The sequence below is a fragment of the Cuculus canorus genome, chromosome 26 (assembly GCF_017976375.1).
Source record: "Cuculus canorus isolate bCucCan1 chromosome 26, bCucCan1.pri, whole genome shotgun sequence".
In the NCBI taxonomy this organism is placed as follows: Eukaryota; Metazoa; Chordata; class Aves; order Cuculiformes; family Cuculidae; genus Cuculus; species Cuculus canorus.
In genome coordinates this window covers 3,038,755-3,055,890 of record NC_071426.1, presented here as the reverse complement: position 1 = coordinate 3,055,890, position 17,136 = coordinate 3,038,755, and the positions used below count along the sequence as shown (strand labels likewise).

The window sequence follows — 17,136 nt, the reverse complement described above, 5'->3', positions numbered from 1 at the left end:
TCAGGGCTTCAACCAATCAGAGCCGAGAGAATTATGCAAATAAGGGGCTTTATGACGCTTCTGATTGGTCCGTCCCCGAGCATAGCCCCGCCTACCTCGCCAGAGAGCCCTCCTGATTGGCTGCTGGGCTCAGCTCCGCGGGTTGCGATTGGCTGAGGCGTCTGTCGCTCAGCGCTCCCCGTCTTCCGGGTTCGGCCCGGGCTGCGGGTCCCGCCGCCGCCGCCGCAGCATGAGGCGGGTAACGCTGTTCGTTAACGGCAGTCCCCGGAACGGGAAGGTGAGGGGGGAATCTTGCGCGGTATCAGATCCTGAGTACGTCCTGTGTACGCTCTGGGTGGGATCCTGCGGGATATCAGGTCCTGAGTGGGTCCTGAGCAGATCCTGAATATATTTTGGAGGGGATCCTGCGGGATGTCGGGTCCTGAGCAGGTCCTGTCCCCATCCTGGATGGGATCCTGCGGGATATCGGGTCCTGAGCAGGTCCTGTCCCCATCCTGGATGGGATCCTGCGGGATATCAGGTCCTGAGCAGGTCCTGTCCCCATCCTGGATGGGATCCTGTGGGATATTGGGTCCTGAGCAGGTCCTGTCCCCATGCTGGATGGGATCCTGTGGGATATCGGGTCCTGAGCAGGTCCTGTCCCCATCCTGGATGGGATCCTGTGGGATATTGGGTCCTGAGCAGGTCCTGTCCCCATCCTGAATGGGATCTTGTGGCATATCGGGTCCTGAGCAGGTCCTGTCCCCATCCTGGATGGGATCCTGCGGCATATCGGGTCCTGAGCAGGTCCTGTCCGGGTCCTGTGAAGCGTATGAGCTGGAACCTGTGGCATGTCAGGTCCTGAGCTGGTCCTGTCCACACCCCAGATGAGGTTGTGCTGGATGTTAGCTCGCGAGCAGGTCCTGTGCACATCTTGGGTGGGATGCTGTCAGATACCAGGTCCTGAGTAGATCCTGTCTGCACCCTGGGAAGCAAATGGGTTGGATCCTGCAGGATGTTGGATCCTGAGTAGGTCCTGAATGCGTCTTGGATAGGATCCTGTGGGATATCAGGTCCTATGCCAGTCCTGTCCGTGCCCTGGATGGGATCCTGCAGGATATGTGGTCCTGTGCGTGTCCTGGGAAGCGTTTGGATGGGATGCCACGGGATATCAGGTCTTGTACAGGTCCTCTCCATGTCCTTGGAGGCGTGTGGGTTGAATCCTGCGAGATATTAGACCCTGGGCAGGTCCTGTCTGCATCTTGGAGGGGATGCTGTGGGATATCTGGTCCTGTGCAGGGCCTTTCTGTGCCCTGGATGGGATCCTGCAGGATATTGGATCCTGTGGGCTGTCAGGTGTCTGCTATGCCGAACTATCACAATTAAACCTCTCTCCCTGCTCCCAAGCCCTTCAGCCTCCGTGCCTGTAGCTGCTTCTCTCTTCCGCAGGTCGTGGCTGTGTATGGGACTTTATCCGATCTGCTGTCGGTGGCGAGCAGTAAGCTTGGAATAAAAGCAACCAGCGTTTACAATGGGAAAGGTGGACTCATTGATGATATCGCTTTGATTAGGTAAGGGTTATCCAATACAAATCAAATCGTGTATGTGAATTAAGAGATTTTGTAGCCTGTTCCTCCTCTGGAAGGAATCAGGTCTTTCCTTAAAAACACATTGTTGACTGTTGTGTGTCCAAAGGTGCTTCCGTGCCTCAAGGGAAAACAATATTGTCTTTGGAACTTCAGAATGTTTCTATCCTGGTGAATCAGAATTTCTTGCCCAGAGCAGTGGTGGCTGCCCAATCCCTGGAGGTGTTCAAGGCCAGGTTGGATGGGGCTTGGAGCAACCGGATCCAGTGGGAGGTGTCCCTGCCCATGGCAGTGGGTGGAACCAAATGGGCTTTAAGGCCTCTCCCAACCCAAACTGTTCTGTGATTTTATGCTTCAATCTATTTTATGCTCCTTAACATCCTCCCCTTGAGGTTTAGTCTGGATATTAGGAAAAATTTCTTCACCAAAAGGGATATGAGACACTGCCTAGGGAAGTGGCTGAGTCACCATCCCTGGAGTGATTGAAAAGACCTGGAGATCTGGGATTCGTGCACAGGATTTGGTGGTGGATGTGGTAGTATTTGGTTTACAGTTGGACTCGATGGTCTTAAAGGTTTCTTCCAACCTCAACAACCTGCAATGTATGTCCCAGGAAAATCCCACCATTCTAATCAGCGCTTGGATGAGGGGTTTTGAACTTTTGGAGGGGTTTTTGAGAAGGAGACAAACTCCAGTATTGCTTTGGCTTCACAGAATGCTCCAAGGGTGGGGAGAAAAGCAACTGTTTTGTAGAACTAAACTGGTTGAGTGATAAGTGATCCCTACCTGGTTGATACAGACAGTGTCTCTGGTTAAGTCAGTTGTATTACATCCACTGAAACCTGAAAAATTAAGATGAAAATCAGAAACTGAAGTTCTAGCTGATGCCAACTGACGATCATTTACCTGAAACTCATCAGGGAGGGTCCCCACTGTCACTAAGGTGAACAAAAAATTATGATTAATCCTCTTCTAACTTCTCTTCCCTTTTCAGGGATGATGATGTTCTGTTTGTCTGTGAAGGGGAACCATTCATTGGTAAGTCTCTTAATTTTTACGTTTAACCTTCTGTTTAATGGAATGAGGGTTTGGTTTGCTTTAATGTAAATCTAAATTTTCTAGTGTTTTTAGAAGATGCCTCTTAGCACGTGGAGGAGTCAGAAATACAGTTTTTCTAATAATCGCCTTGTCTTTCTCATCTTGTAGATCCTCAGACTGATGGGAGACCTCATGAAGAGCTGACAGGGTCGCACACAGACTGGTTAACGCTCAATGTTGGAGGCCGATACTTCACCACCACACGGTAAAAACACAGATGGTTGGTTTTGCTCTTAAAGAACTCGATTTCAGTAGTTATAGCAGACGCTGGTGTCCATTCCAGTGGTGATACTTGAGGTGCTCCTGCAGAATTGCTAGAAATATAACTTACCATGGAGTAGGAGGTCTTTGACATCTGCCACTTTCTCTGTATTTCGTATTTGCAACCACAATATTGCAACAAATTAATTCTTAAACAGGTCGCGTCTGAAGTAAAACTGTTGAAAAGCCTGAACAGGCCTGGATTTATCCTTAGGTCACTGAAATATTCCAAGTGCTTTGAATTTAAAATACAATACCTCGGGTCAGAAACTTATTTAGATATCACGCTCTATGAAATTAAATCAGCTCAGAGTTGTAGCTGTTGGAATGCAGAGCACACACCAAGGGCAGAGGACGCACGCTGGCCAGCGGGTTTGTCTCCTGAGGAAAACATTCCATTGTAAAACTAAAATTGTGCTGCCTTTGTTTTATAGGAGCACTTTGGTTAATAAAGAACCTGACAGTATGTTGGCCCATATGTTTAAAGATAAAGGTCAGTATATTGAAATCAACTTTATCATTTAAGCTAACAATAGGGGGCCTACGAGAAAGCTGGGGAGGGGCTCTTGATCAGGGAGCGCAGGGATAGGATGGAGGGGGAATGATTTAGAGCTGAAAGAGGGGAGATTGAGATGAGATCTTGGGGAGAAATGGTTTGCTGTGAGGATGGGGAGGCACTGGAATAGGTTGCCCAGAGCAGTGGTGGCTGCCCAATCCCTGGAGGTGTTCAAGGCCAGGTTGGATGGGGCTTGGAGCAACCGGATCCAGTGGGAGGTGTCCCTGCCTATGGCAGAGGTTGGGACTGGATCTGGATGGGCTTTAAGGTCCCTTCCAACCCAAATCATTCCATGATCTTAAAGTATCAAACAGAATATAGTTGGGTTTTTTTATCATTGTGTATTTCTCCATTGCCCATGTAATCCTTATCATCTTACAAACTGAAAATATGACTTCTATCTGTACTTAATATTTTGGAGTCTTTGATTGATTTTGGATTTTCATCTTATAATTGCATCTTGCTCAGTTTTGTTAAGAGAACCAATGAGCAAACATTTACAAGACAGCCTTTAGGAAACTTAATCCTGCTTTTATTCTAGCAATGATTCTTATGCATGTGGTAAAATGTTTTATAGTAGGAGTGAGTTCATTTTAAGGTGATTCCCTCCCCTTCTTTTCCTTCCTTTTCACCAAGAAACGCGCTTTTGAGTGAAATATTTCATAATCCGGTACGCTTTGGTAGTAAAGTTCTGAAACGGAAGCAAATGCTCTTCTATTAATATATCAAATTTAATTATATATATGTTGTGGAAACAGATGCTTGGGGAAATAAGCAAGATCATAGAGGAGCATTCCTAATTGACCGCAGTCCTGAGTATTTTGAGCCAATTTTGAACTATTTGCGTCACGGACAGCTCATTGTAAATGATGGCATTAATTTGCTAGGTAGGTATTACCTGTATGACATCTCCTAAATTATTACTCTTTAGAAGTTAAACTTTGCCCCTAGGCAAACCTGATAAAGTCAGTGGGATTTTTCTGTACTCAACTAAATGTTTGGGATTTTTCTTTGGTGAATTTATTCTCAAGCATTCCATGTACTTAGTTTAATGATACGATTGAAACTTATTTCTCTTGAGAGCAATAAAAATCATTCCTGCTGGATTAATATGTGGCTGTAATCCTGAATTTGGTATCTTTAACCTAATACTGGCATTGGAGACATCTTTCCAGAGTTATTTTTTTCCTTTTAGCTAAAGCAAGCTCACTTTTCTTCTGTCCTGTTACATCTAATATCAGTTTTATTAGTTTATACGTTTCTTTGGATTTCCGAAACTTCGACAATTGATCGTTTTAAACTAAAGGAGAAGTTTAGACCAGATATTAGGAAGAAATTTTTTAACTGAGGGTGGTGGAACACTGGAGCAGGCTGCCCAGGGAGGTGGTTGAGTCACCATCCCTGGAGGTATTTAAAAGACAGGTAGATGAGATGCTCAGGGACATGGTTTAGTGGCAGATAGGAGTGATTGGACTACATGATCTAAGAGGTCTTTTCCAATCTAGTGGTTCTATGATCCCTGGAAACATTCAAGATCGAGTTGGATGCGGCTCTAGGCCACCTGATCTGGTTGAAGGTGTCCCTTGCTCACTGCAGGGGGTTGGACTGGATGACCTTCATGGTCCCTTCCAAATCAACCCGTTCTATGACCTATGCATCTTTGTTAGCGTAGTGAAAACATATAAGCAGTAGGGAAAGACCTGTTAAATTGATGCTTCTCCAATGGTTTGGGTGGATCATTCCAAACGCTGGGATGCTCTTGGTGTGGCTATGGGCTGCCTGCTCATTTTAATGGAAGAACAGAGCTCTCATTAACAACTCACTGTAAATAACAAGCACTGCTTTGTCTTATTAGGTGTTCTGGAAGAAGCCAGATTTTTTGGTATCGATTCACTGATCGAACACCTAGAAATAGCTATTAAGGTAACTTGCTTTCTTCAGTACATGAATGTACATGTCCTATTCTTCCAGGCAATATATAACGTAGTCCTGTCCGTATTAGCTTTTAAACAACTCTCTCAACAGAATTCACAGCCAGCAGAGGATCATTCTCCAATATCACGGAAGGAATTTGTCCGGTTCCTCCTGGCAACACCAACCAAATCCGAACTGCGATGTCAGGTGCGAAAGTGCAGACTTTTTTGTGATCTGTAGTGTCAGTATCTGGTGGTGAAACATCCAACAACCTTGGCTTCCCCCTACTTTTTCATTGAGTTTTGATTCCAGGCTGTGGCAGAGTGACCTTAATATGAGTGTGCTCCTTGGGCAGCTTTTCTTCTCTAGGCTGAAGGTTTTCTGAAGGGGCAATTTGTTAAGCTGTTCTATTCAAACATAAAATGCACTACAATAACCATGGACAATGCTCAACAGCTTTGCATTTACATTAGTCTTCTATAGTAGAGTCTTGTATGTCTGAAGATATCTGTTTATATTTATATCCACAAATACATATACATGATTCCCTGAACTGTTTTGTGTTCAGAGCCACCCTGTATCTTCTGTAACTTTTGGGAGTTTATCATTTTGTTTCTAGGGTCTCAATTTCAGCGGAGCAGATCTTTCACGTCTAGATCTTCGATATATAAACTTCAAGATGGCAAACCTAAGCCGATGCAACCTAGCGCACGCCAACCTCTGCTGTGCGAATCTGGAAAGAGCTGACCTCTCTGGATCTGTGCTTGATGTAAGAACTGTTGCATCTTGGAACATCTGCGCTGTCCATAGATCTGTTAGAGCAAGTTCAGGGGAGGCCACAAAGATGATCTGAGGTCTGGAGCACCTCCTCTATGAGAACAAGTTGAGAGAGTTGGGCTCTTTCAGCCTGGAAAAGAGAAGGCTCCAAGGAAACCTTAGAGCAGCTTCCAGTACTGAAAGGGGCTCCAGGAAAGCTGGGGAGGGGCTCTTGATCAGGGAGTGCAGGGACAGGATGAAGGGGAACAGCGTTAAATTAGAAGGGGAAAGGTTTAGGTTAGACATTAGGAAGAAATTCTTCACAATGAGGGTAGGGAGGCCCTGGCGCAGGTTGCCCAGAGCAGTGGTGGCTGCCTCTGGGCAACCTGCGCCCTGGAGAGGTTCAAGGCCAGGTTGGATGGGTTTGGAGCCCCTGATCCAGTGGGAGGTGTCCCTGCCCATGGCAGAAGGTGGAACTGGGTGAGCTTTAAGGTCTCTTCCAACCCAAATAATTCTGTGATTCTATGATTCTGTGACATTAAGGGAAGAGGAATTGGAAGAAGCAGATAAGTGTAAACTAAGTGGTCCTTCAATATTTTCTTTAATTGTTTTAGTTAGCTTCAAAAACCTTTTGAAGTGATCTTTTGAAGGGCAGTGGGTGAGAACTGTCTGCATTTCTGATGATAGAGAAGTGATAGTATAGCAAGTTCTTTGACTGCCTCACTGTTGTGCTTTGCTAGGATTCACTTCCAAAACAGAAATTAAAATTTGACTCCGACCATTTTCTGTATATTCATCTTTGTTCTTCTCTGAATCTGTCATGTCCATCTCGATCAGTGTGCAAACCTTCAAGGGGTGAAGATGCTGTGTTCCAATGCAGAAGGAGCATCACTAAAAGGTTGCAATTTTGAAGATCCGTCAGGCCTTAAAGCTAATTTGGAAGGTAAGAAATTTTTGCCTGTCGGGCGCTCTACAGAAACTGAACCATGTGATTGTAACACATATGGGAAAGGTTTAGCTCTGCTTTATATTATCCATGTTTTCACAAGAAGAGGCCAGAAATACTGGACTGAGTGTGTTGCCATTTAATCGTTCAATTTGAAGTTCTGTTGTGCAGCATCATTGTGGAGCTACTGTGTTTCTGACTGTTTTTCCTCATAAAACTGCTCTGTGTATGTTGTAGGTGCAAACCTGAAAGGTGTTGACATGGAAGGCAGCCAAATGACGGGGATTAATCTCAGAGTTGCAACGCTGAAAAATGCAAAACTAAAAAACTGTAATCTTAGAGGAGCAACTTTGGCCGGAACCGATTTGGAAGTGAGTTATGATTCAGTTTTTACTGGACAGTTGGTAAAATTTGGGGGATTGCTGGCTTTTGGCTGAGTTCTCCAGCTTCAAACTAGACAACAACCTGATCTTTTCTCAGTCTTAGTGGGCTATGGATGATCTAAGGAATCACATTTCCTTGTAGCCTCAGTTTGGAAGGTGAGTCTAAAGTCTGGTACCTTAGAGCCACCAGAAGGGCTTGTATCCTCTCAAAAGTGATGCATGGAAATAGTGCTAAACTTAACTCTTAGCGTAAGGGCATACCGTCACCGAAGAACTAAGGAGAAATGTAGTTGCTTGGGTTTATGAGGTTGTTTCGATCCTGGGACATCATTCATGGAGTACTGAATTCTACCTGACTGGTGGCAGGTGATGACACGCTGCTGTCTCAGTGAGTAGGACAAAACTGGTTCATCTTGGAAGCTGTGCACATGGCTGCTCTTCCAGGAGTGCTAGAGAAGCGTTCAGAGTGAGGTCTGGTGAGATTGCGAGACGCGGCTTCTTGCCAGCTTTGCTCAGCAAGCATTAGTAACTCCTCGAAGATAAATTGATAGGAAGAGCATAAGGACTTAAACATAAAATCCAGCTGTTACTGTGAGAAGGGACTGCTCTCTTACAAGAAGTAACTAAAACTCTGGAGTGATAGACTAGAAGTTCACACTGAAATTTATGGAACTATGAGTAGTTTCTATATAAATGTTGTTAAGGTGAAGTTTTGAACTAAATTCTGAGTATATTCCATTAACACGTGTTCTTCTTTTCCCCCTTAGAACTGTGATCTATCAGGTTGTGATCTCCAAGAAGCCAATTTGAGGGGATCTAACGTAAAAGGAGCTATCTTTGAAGAGATGCTGACACCTCTGCACATGTCTCAGAGCGTCAGATAGAGAAGAGAATATACCGAAGAGGATGGAATCAAACCATTTATTGTGACTTTCTTCCCCTCCTCCCCTTATTAAGTTAGAAGTAACGGTTATTAGACAACGTACGTTTGCAGTAGTGCCTAAGTAAACTCTTCTTTCATCACTTTTGGGGAGGGAGCTTTTGTTTACAAGAAACAAACACTGTTTCTACCTTTGTGAACAGAGCAAGGGAACGGGCTGTTTCTAGAACCAGTACGTGTGGCCGATTTAGGGGGGGAGGGTTAAATAGATTCATCGTTTAGCATTGCCTCACTCTGGAATGCATTTTAATTTATAAAGCACAATATATGCAATTCTATTTATTAAATCTGTAGCTGCAATATGAATAGGAAATGTTATTCATGTATAGTAGCAACAAAGTTCAGGTTTACAGTCAGGCTGGTGTATTTACTGTTAGTTTCTTCATCCATGCACCACGTATTCAGCGATGGATGTGGTTTAGACAACGTCCATAGGATGTTTTCAGGTACTTTCTTCTTCTAAGGTGAAAGCAGGTGCTTAGCTGTCATCATAGGGAATATATTGCCTTGTAGTGGTTTGAATGCAGGTGTAGAACAGTTTTATCGTCTTCTGAAACGAGCAGTGGAAGCTGCTCCCACTGCAGGGATCTGCCTACGCAGCGGATTCACTTATAACTAAACCTTCCCTCTTCAGAAGTTGGATGTTTTATTTAATCTTTTCCAAAGTAGTGTGAAATTGCACTATCAATCACAGCTGGTAAGAGAAATTCTTCTGCTTTCGAATATCCTAACCCCTCCAAACTGGAATACTTGTCGTTTTTTCTCATTGTTTGGGGGAAATTAAATGTACATAGGAAAATACAATACTGTCACCAAAGGAGAGATAAGCACTGGGGCCAGGGCAGGTGCTCCCTCCTCCTTTCTTCCCAGGCTGGATGAGGCTTGGAGCAGCCTGATCCAGTGGAAGGTGACCTTGCCGTGGCAGGGGGTTGGAATTGGATGATAGGTTCCTTCCAACCTAAACCATTCTACAATTACTGCAGTAGATGAAAAAGTGGCACCTATTTATTTCCCCTAATGTACTATGCAAATACTCTCGTACAATGAATCCTTCAAAGCATGAGCGTAATCCTTTTCCCAGCCAGATCTTAGTATTCCACTTTGGGCCTGTTAAAGTGGCTGTAAAAGCTTAATCAGCTGTTTCCACTGTAGGATCAATCTAGCTCTCATCTAACAAAACATTTCTGTTATACACAATCAAAATACACGGGAAGAAACTATACCAAAAAGAAAAAAAAAGGTGCATCAAGAACTCTTACCTCAGATGCTTACTTTAAATACCCCAAAGTTAAAACTGACCTTGGGTCTAAGGAAATACTGGAAGTTCAGAACCTAGACCTTGCAGAAGGTGACACTGCTGGCGCTGATCGGAGTCCTACGGTGACTCCTGGGGTTGTCTTTGACTTGCAGCGCAGATTTCCTGCCCTCTGAACAGAAGTCTTAGTCTCTCTCTGTAGCTGTTATGAAAATGCTGCTTTGCCATCCATCTGGGAAGCTCAGTTCAGGACCAGCAGGTGATATATGTGGGGGAAATTGCAGGCTTCACCCTTATTTTCAAGTTGGGTGGACTCAGGCTTATAACGTGAACTTCTGTGACTCCAAATCCCACAGCCGTGTGGTTTAGAGTTGGGATTTTATTCCCTCTGGCCTTCCAGGCCACTTGATCTGGCTTTAGGACAACTCTATCCGTGGTGAAACATGGAGATAGAGTCAAGGGAAATGTTTCAGCGTAGTTTCAAAGTCCTTTCTCATCGCTTTCATTGAGAGTGATGTATGTGTTGCAGTAGAAGAAGATTCCTAGGGCTAGAGAAATAAATGAATTATTTTTCTTTATCATATTTTGTAGCTGGCAGAAGTATATTGTATGGAAAAAAATCTATTTTCATAATCACTGTGTATAAAATATATTTGAACTTTCACTGAAGCACTATGTTTTGAATAATCACAGCATGTGGCATCGTTCATTCACCGATGACATTAAGGTACCTCTTTTGCTATGACAAAGCCGTACGAATAGCCCAAAGTGGCCAAAAATTGCGGGTTCTGGCCTAATTTAAATTACATTAATAAAAGCGTGAAATACAGAAGCGTCTTGATTGTCTTGATTTCAAATACGATCCCAGTCTTACCTGACTTCTGGAAGAAGAGTGTGTTAGAAGAGAAGGCAGCTTTGAGCTCTGATAGCTCCTTGTATACAAACTTGATGCATTTCTTCCTGAGATCTCATCTCAATCTCCCCTCTTTCAGCTCAAAACCATTCCCCCTCGTCCTATCCCTGCCCTCCCTCATCGAGTGCTGCTCCTCAACTTTCCTGAAGCCCCTTTCACTCCTGGAAGCTGCTCTGAGGTCTCCCTGGAACCTTCTGTTTGGGTTGAAGTCCTTTACTTTCGTGTAGGTACCTAACAACATTGGCAGGCATCAAGATTTCTCTCTCCAAACCAGAAAAACCAATGCACCTGAAGGTCCGGGAGCCGTTGCGAACAGCTCAGCTTTCTGGTTGTAGCAGAAACCCACAAAGTTGTTAAAAGATGTTAAGAGTTGGCTGTCAGACCTGGCTTAAAAGGGTGGATTAATAAGAAGCCCAATTACTGGGGCTAAGCAGGTGCCCTTCCCTCTTTAAGCATCGTCCCTCGGGATGAACAACCCCTTCTGGTTAAATAACCTTAATTTTTGCTAGGCTTGTCAGGGCCAGAAGGAGCCTTAACCCACTCCTTTACTTAACCACTTAAGGAAAATCTCCCTTCTAAAGTGATGCACCCCTGAAACGAACTATTTTCACAGCTTGATCAGCTTTATCAGCTGAAGTTAAACGCTGGCTGCTCTTGCCGTGAGTAGGAGGAGCATTAGAGCAGGAAGAATTACTCTTTCAGACTCACTAAATCCTCCTTCAATTATTTACTTATTAAATTACTTTTAATCCATTAATCTAAAAGAGGTCGTGGGAGCAGGAAGAGAGAATTGTCGGAGGAACACTAAGCACGATACATTCGATCGCACATAAACCAGCGCAGAGCAGGTCAAAATAGCTGCCAGGTGGATACGAAAAAATCCTGTTTTCGGTAGTCAAAATAACTCTGTTTAACTCCTGCATGAAAATAGCTCTCAGCTCCTTTATAGAACGTCAATGCACAAACGAAGAGCATATGTATATATTAAAAATATATACACGCGTATATAGTAAAAATCTAAATTAATAGCAAGGTCTGCGCGTCCTGTTCATGAGAGACCGCAGCGACAACAATGCATGTTGACAAACTCATGTACTCATCCATTTGGTTGGTTTAATACTGCTTTTTTTACGGAGCAAAGAATATCAAGGCATCTTAATTTAAACATAAAGGCAGAAGGCTTCCCGAGGAGCACAATGCTCTGTGCGCTCGCGCACCCACAGCTCTCGGTTATGCTCCAAAAGGCTTTTTCCTTCATGCCCAATATACTAAGCTGAATTCTTCATCCATTTCAAGCCCCGTAAGCCTCCAAGAACCCACCCAAGAACTTTTTCTTACAAACTAGAAGTCGCTGAAAGAAGAGAGCGTGTGATTTTCCATGGGGCAGCAGCAGCCGCCTGGATTTGCCCGTCAGATTTACAGCCTCTTAAAAGAAAGGCTGTTACTTTTATGGCTTTTTGAGAAAACAGCTGAATTTAATCGCTACACCCGGGGGGGGGTTCCAATTATGTGCTTTACTTCGGTGCATTACAGCGATTTTAAGAACAAAATTGGAGCTTGGGAGGGAGAATCAGGCAAAGTGAGCTGCCGGGAAAGGTTGGGTGTTGGGGTGGTTGTGTATAAAAGGTGGGATGACAAGCATCCTCGCGGGGCCTTTTCAAAGAGAGAAGAGTTGGAGTTGTTCCGCAGCCTCTCGGCAAGCAGGTAACGTGCTCGAACGACATCCTAGATTCCCCTTTTTACTTATTCAATGCTTGCAGACGAGAAGAAACTTGCATTAGCAGGGACTGCAAAGAGCATTTTTGAAGGAGCAGGGATGTCGGAACAGAAACCAGCTAAACCAAACACATCTGTCAAACATCGACAGGGACTTTCAAGGAACATTTGAGGTCCAGACACTCCTAAAACTCTGAAAGAGCATCCAAAAATCCTAATTGAGATCTTCATCCAAATTTTCGAGATGCTAAATCTCTTTCTAATGACCTAATCCATCCTTTGAGAGGCTCAAAATCCCGCTATGTCTCACATGAAGGCACAACACCTCTGGAGAAGGCACCGGGGATCCAGAACTGTAATGTTTTCTTAATTCTGTAAGATAGAAATGGAGCCGTAATGTCGTTATGATCAGAAAGATGTTTCGTTCTCTCTCACAGAATGGTGAAGACCAGGAAGATCTTCGTCAGCGTCCTGCTCTTTGTCGTGTCTGTGGGAATCTGCTTGGCTCAACACTGGTCCTTTGGCCTGCAACCAGGAGGGAAACGGAACGCTGAAAACCTGGTGGAATCCTTTCAAGAGGTAGGTTCTAGTCTGTAAAACAACCTGGTGTTTAGGGGTTTAGGAGCCTTTATCTGTAAAGGAGATAAGAGAGAGAAGAGATCTGCGAAAGAGAGATGACATAGACTTGACCCTCTCCTCCTAAACGTCCAAACCCCTGTAGACACACATGAGGCTCTTTTAAGAGGCTGTAAATCTGACGGGCAAATCCAGGCATCTACTGCTGCCCCATGGAAAATCACACACTCTCTTCTTTCAGTGACTCCTAGTTTGTAAGTAAAAGTTCTTGGGTGGGTTCTTGGAGGCTTACGGGGCTTGAAATGGATGAAGAATTCAGCTTAGTATATTGGGCATGAAAGAAAAAAGCCTTTTGGAGCATAACCGAGAGCTGTGGGTGCGCGAGCGCACAGAGCATTGCGCTCCTCGGGAAGCCTTCTGCCTTTATGTTTAAATTAAGATGCCTTGATATTCTTTGCTCCGTAAAATTAGTATTAAACTAACCAAATGGACGAGTACATGAGGTTGTAAAGCATCAATTGGAAAGCAATTGGCTTTAGGGTAGGATGACATCCAACAACCTGGCTCTAGGACAGCGCTGTCTGCTGAAGAGCGCTTGGGCAGCTCACTCTAAAGGAGAGGTGGAAATTTGAGTACTGGGTCAAACCCAATCCCATTCTCTCCGTAAACATCAGCCGATGCTCTGATGGGCTGAGTTAGGGCATAGAATCATTGAATCATAGAATAGTTTGGGTTGGAAGGGACCTTAAAGATCACGTAGTTCCAACCTCCCAGCGATGGGCAGGGACACGTCCCACTGGACATCAATCCACTTCCTTGAGAACATGGCAATGGACAGTTGTGATGTGATAGCCAAATAGATTGCAAGCAATTAAATGACAGAGAAGAATCTGTCCACCCAAGGTTTTCCCATCCTTGTGGATGCTTCTCATGTTGTCCCTCAGAAGAGCATGATGTTCCAGCATCCCGATACGAAGTTTGCTGTGGGAAAGAGAAGTTGTGTAGCGGTTTAATCTTCGTCTTTAACTGGGGTAGAGTTGCTTTAGCAGAAAAATCGCCTTTCAGGAAGGCTGTGTTGCTTCCCAATTCAGATTGCAAATGAAATGGAAAAATTAGGGGAAATGCCGAAGACTGAATGCCCAGGGTCCTATCAGCACTCCAAGCTCGGTGATCTGAAGGAAGCCGTGGTGAGTAACACGCTGCTTCTCTTACCGCTGTGGGAAAATTAGAGGGCTGGGAATGTACATGGAGGGAAAAGGAAAAAAGGTGGTGGAGGAGGTGGCGTTAAATCATAGAATTATAGAATAATTAGTGTTGGAAGGGACCTCAAAGCCCATCTAGTTCCACCCCAGTGCCATGGGCAGGGACATCCCACTGGCTCAGGCTGCCCAAGGCCCTTCCAACCTCAGCTTGAACACCTCCAGGGATGGGGCAGCCACAGCTTCCCTGGGCAACCTGGGCCAGGGCCTCACCACTCCCACGGTGAAGAAATTCTTCCTGATGTAGTTCATGTGCAGCAATACTGGTGTTGCCCTTATCTGCTTTATCCTCAAGTACCTCAGCTACCATCCTGGGACAGGACTACCCAATTCCTACACTCCCTGTTGTAGCGATGTCATTACTCACTAAATTAAAAACAAACTGAAGTCAAACACATTCTACCTTAATACTAAGTCCAGGCAGCGTTCACAGATGCTTAACTTCAAAGGTGCACTTTGCCAGCTGAAGGATCAAGCCATATGGAAGCAGCTGCTCCCACGGTCCCTAGACTGGGAGATCTATTTTCCATTAGATGCTCTAAGGCAATGACAGCAGAGGCTTCACATACAAACTAACTGCCACGGAAAGAGTGCTCGCAAGCAAAAATGTGCTCTTTAATTAATATAGCAACACCTTGATCAAGGCCAGATGGTCACCACTTAACGGGAAGCATCTGTGCTGTCATAAAAGTTGGAACGCTCAACCTCTACTTCATTTTTGAAGCCAAGACCAAGTTTCAAGTACACATCTAAGCCTTTCATTGAGGAACCAAGCCTGAATAAAGGCTATAAACTCAGCAGCACAGAGGTCAGAGCCTGCTTTCTATTGAGTTTTCATACAGACATTACCTAAACTCTGATTATTTTAGGCCATCTTTAATCGTATCTGTACTGAACATAAAATTTGATCTTTGCCCGAGACTCTGGTTTCCAGTAAGACTATGAAGAGTCAGTGAGAGCCACTTAATGCGCTTAGACTTTTCCTTTTATGTTAGTCAGGAAAACATACCTGAATAATTATCAGGATGTTTGAAATGAATCCTTTATCCCTCTAAGAGTTCACTGAGGGATATTCAGCCTTTCTTTGCAGAGCTGCCCCCAGTCAGACTCTTGGTTTTGCTCAGAAACCGTGCACGTAAGCATAAAAACTTCCGCATCAGGCACCGGGTTTGCATTTCTTATTCCTTTATCACAGTCTAAACTACGTGTTTCTTATTTCTAGTTACATAATGACGCTGAAAAACAAATGAAACCTTTTCTAAACGCATCCTTTCCAGTGTAACACATTCTGGGAGCTGCTACGGGAATATTACACAGTCATGGAATCATAGATTGGTTTAGGGTGGAAGGACCTTAAAGATCATCCAGTTCCACCCTCTGCCATGGGCAGGGACACCTCCCACTGGATCAGGGGCTCCAAAACCATCCAACCTGGCCTTGAACCCCTCCAGGGATGGGGCAGCCACCACTGCTCTGAGGGCAACCTGTTCCAGGGCTTCACCACTCTCATGGTGAAGAAATTCTTCCTTGTGTCCAGCTTAAATGCGGCAGCGCTAAAGTACACAGAGGACACTAAGAGGGCAACTGTACCACCCCATAAGACTTGTGCGAGCGCAGCTTTCTTGTCTCGGCTCTCCTGGCCAGCTGCTTAAGCTCACAGAGACACTCAATATCCTGACACCTCGTGCGAGGTCACGCTTATCATCCTGAGCTGCTGTTGATGGGGAGCGTTCAACAGCTGTGGGTTGCACTCCAAAATGCTGCGGCGACGGAGCCGTTAACAGATGTAATGTTGGTCATGCACTTTGGGATGAAAAGGGCCATTATAAGTGCCAGTTACATTATCCCGTACGATCAGATCCATGGGCAGGTGGCAGAGAGATCGTGTTGGGTCAGATTTATGTCACACTAATCCTCCTTCCAATGGAGACCACAACACGAATATTTTAGCATCTGACCAGGCTTTAAAATTCCCCCATGAAAGTTCTTTCTTCTCTTTAAAAAAAAGTATATGATATGTGTTTGCAGGAAAGCCTGATCGAAGGAGAAGCAAGACGAAGGAAGATTTAAATGGACAATGGACCCAGAAGAACATTTCAAAGCTGTGTTAAAACCAATTCTTCTTTAAACTGTCTCCATTGCATTATGTGAATAAACAGTCTGAAGCTGCATTGAAACAGTAGATCGTTGTTGTGTAGATTACTCACTTACATGTAAACACGAGCGTGGTACAGTCCCGTGGCAGGGCTGCTTTGCTCCTGCAATGAGAACCTGGATGTGAAAGCTTTGAGAATCATAGAATCACAGAATAGTTTGGGTTGGAGGGGACCTTAAAGCTCATCCAGTTCCAACCCCACTGCGATGGGCAGGGACACATCTCACTAGAACAGGTTGCTCCAAGCCCCATCCAACCTGGCCTTGAGATCACCAGCGAATCAAGGAAGGGTTATATTCTGTAATATCACGGAATGGTTTGAGTTGGAAGGGACCTCAAAGATCATCCAGTTTTACCCCTGTCATGGGCAGAGACACTTCCCACTGGATCAGAGGCTCCAAGGCCCATCCAACCTGGCCTTGAACACCTCCAGGGATGGGGCAGTCACAACTTCCCTGGGCAACCTGCGCCAGGACCTCACCACTCTCATGGTGAAGAAATTCTTCCTCATATCAACCCTAAATCTGCCCCTCTCCAGTTTATACCCGTTCCCCCTCATCGTATCACCACAAGCCTTTGTGAACAGCCCCTCTCCAGTTTTCTTGTAGCCTGTTCAGGTACTGGAAGGTCGCTCTAAGGTCTCCTCGGAGCCTTCTCTTCTCCAAGGTGAACAACCCCAACTCTCTCACCTGTCCTTGTGCATAGACAACGCCTGGATGAAGGCACTGCCCGACCTCATTGGATAAAACGATTATATAACTTTGTTAGAAATCAAGAATAAGCTGACCAGTGGAATGCAATTCCAGCGGCCCTTCAGCAGTCCACGTCGGAAAGACTTTCTAT

The 17,136-nt window shown here is 44.9% G+C and overlaps 2 protein-coding genes across 2 annotated transcripts; both read left to right on the top strand.

The window, feature by feature from the left end:
* Positions 1-156: 156 nt before the first annotated feature.
* Positions 157-9,383, top strand: KCTD9 (potassium channel tetramerization domain containing 9). Its single transcript, XM_054049609.1, has 12 exons — positions 157-277; positions 1,429-1,550; positions 2,560-2,603; positions 2,772-2,868; positions 3,359-3,417; positions 4,239-4,367; positions 5,336-5,403; positions 5,506-5,601; positions 6,014-6,163; positions 6,988-7,093; positions 7,334-7,467; positions 8,247-9,383. The coding sequence occupies exons 1-12, from the start codon at positions 230-232 to the stop codon at positions 8,361-8,363; spliced, it is 1,170 nt and encodes a 389-aa protein (XP_053905584.1). The 5' UTR covers positions 157-229; the 3' UTR covers positions 8,364-9,383.
* A 2,817-nt stretch (positions 9,384-12,200) lies between these two features.
* Positions 12,201-16,303, top strand: GNRH1 (gonadotropin releasing hormone 1). Its single transcript, XM_009571442.2, has 4 exons — positions 12,201-12,291; positions 12,741-12,882; positions 13,971-14,066; positions 16,167-16,303. Exons 2-4 carry the CDS (start codon positions 12,742-12,744, stop codon positions 16,206-16,208), a joined length of 279 nt encoding a protein of 92 aa, XP_009569737.2. The 5' UTR covers positions 12,201-12,291; position 12,741; the 3' UTR covers positions 16,209-16,303.
* Positions 16,304-17,136: the final 833 nt, after the last annotated feature.

Coding starts and splice junctions, on each gene's coding strand:
- KCTD9 (XM_054049609.1), top strand. CDS start 230: ATGAGGCGGGTAACGCTGTTCGTTAACGGCAGTCCCCGGAACGGGAAG. Junction 1,551..2,559: donor GATGATATCGCTTTGATTAG/GTAAGGGTTATC, acceptor TTCCCTTTTCAG/GGATGATGATGTTCTGTTTG. Junction 2,604..2,771: donor TGAAGGGGAACCATTCATTG/GTAAGTCTCTTA, acceptor CTCATCTTGTAG/ATCCTCAGACTGATGGGAGA.
- GNRH1 (XM_009571442.2), top strand. CDS start 12,742: ATGGTGAAGACCAGGAAGATCTTCGTCAGCGTCCTGCTCTTTGTCGTG. Junction 12,883..13,970: donor TGGTGGAATCCTTTCAAGAG/GTAGGTTCTAGT, acceptor TTCCCAATTCAG/ATTGCAAATGAAATGGAAAA. Junction 14,067..16,166: donor GTGATCTGAAGGAAGCCGTG/GTGAGTAACACG, acceptor ATGTGTTTGCAG/GAAAGCCTGATCGAAGGAGA.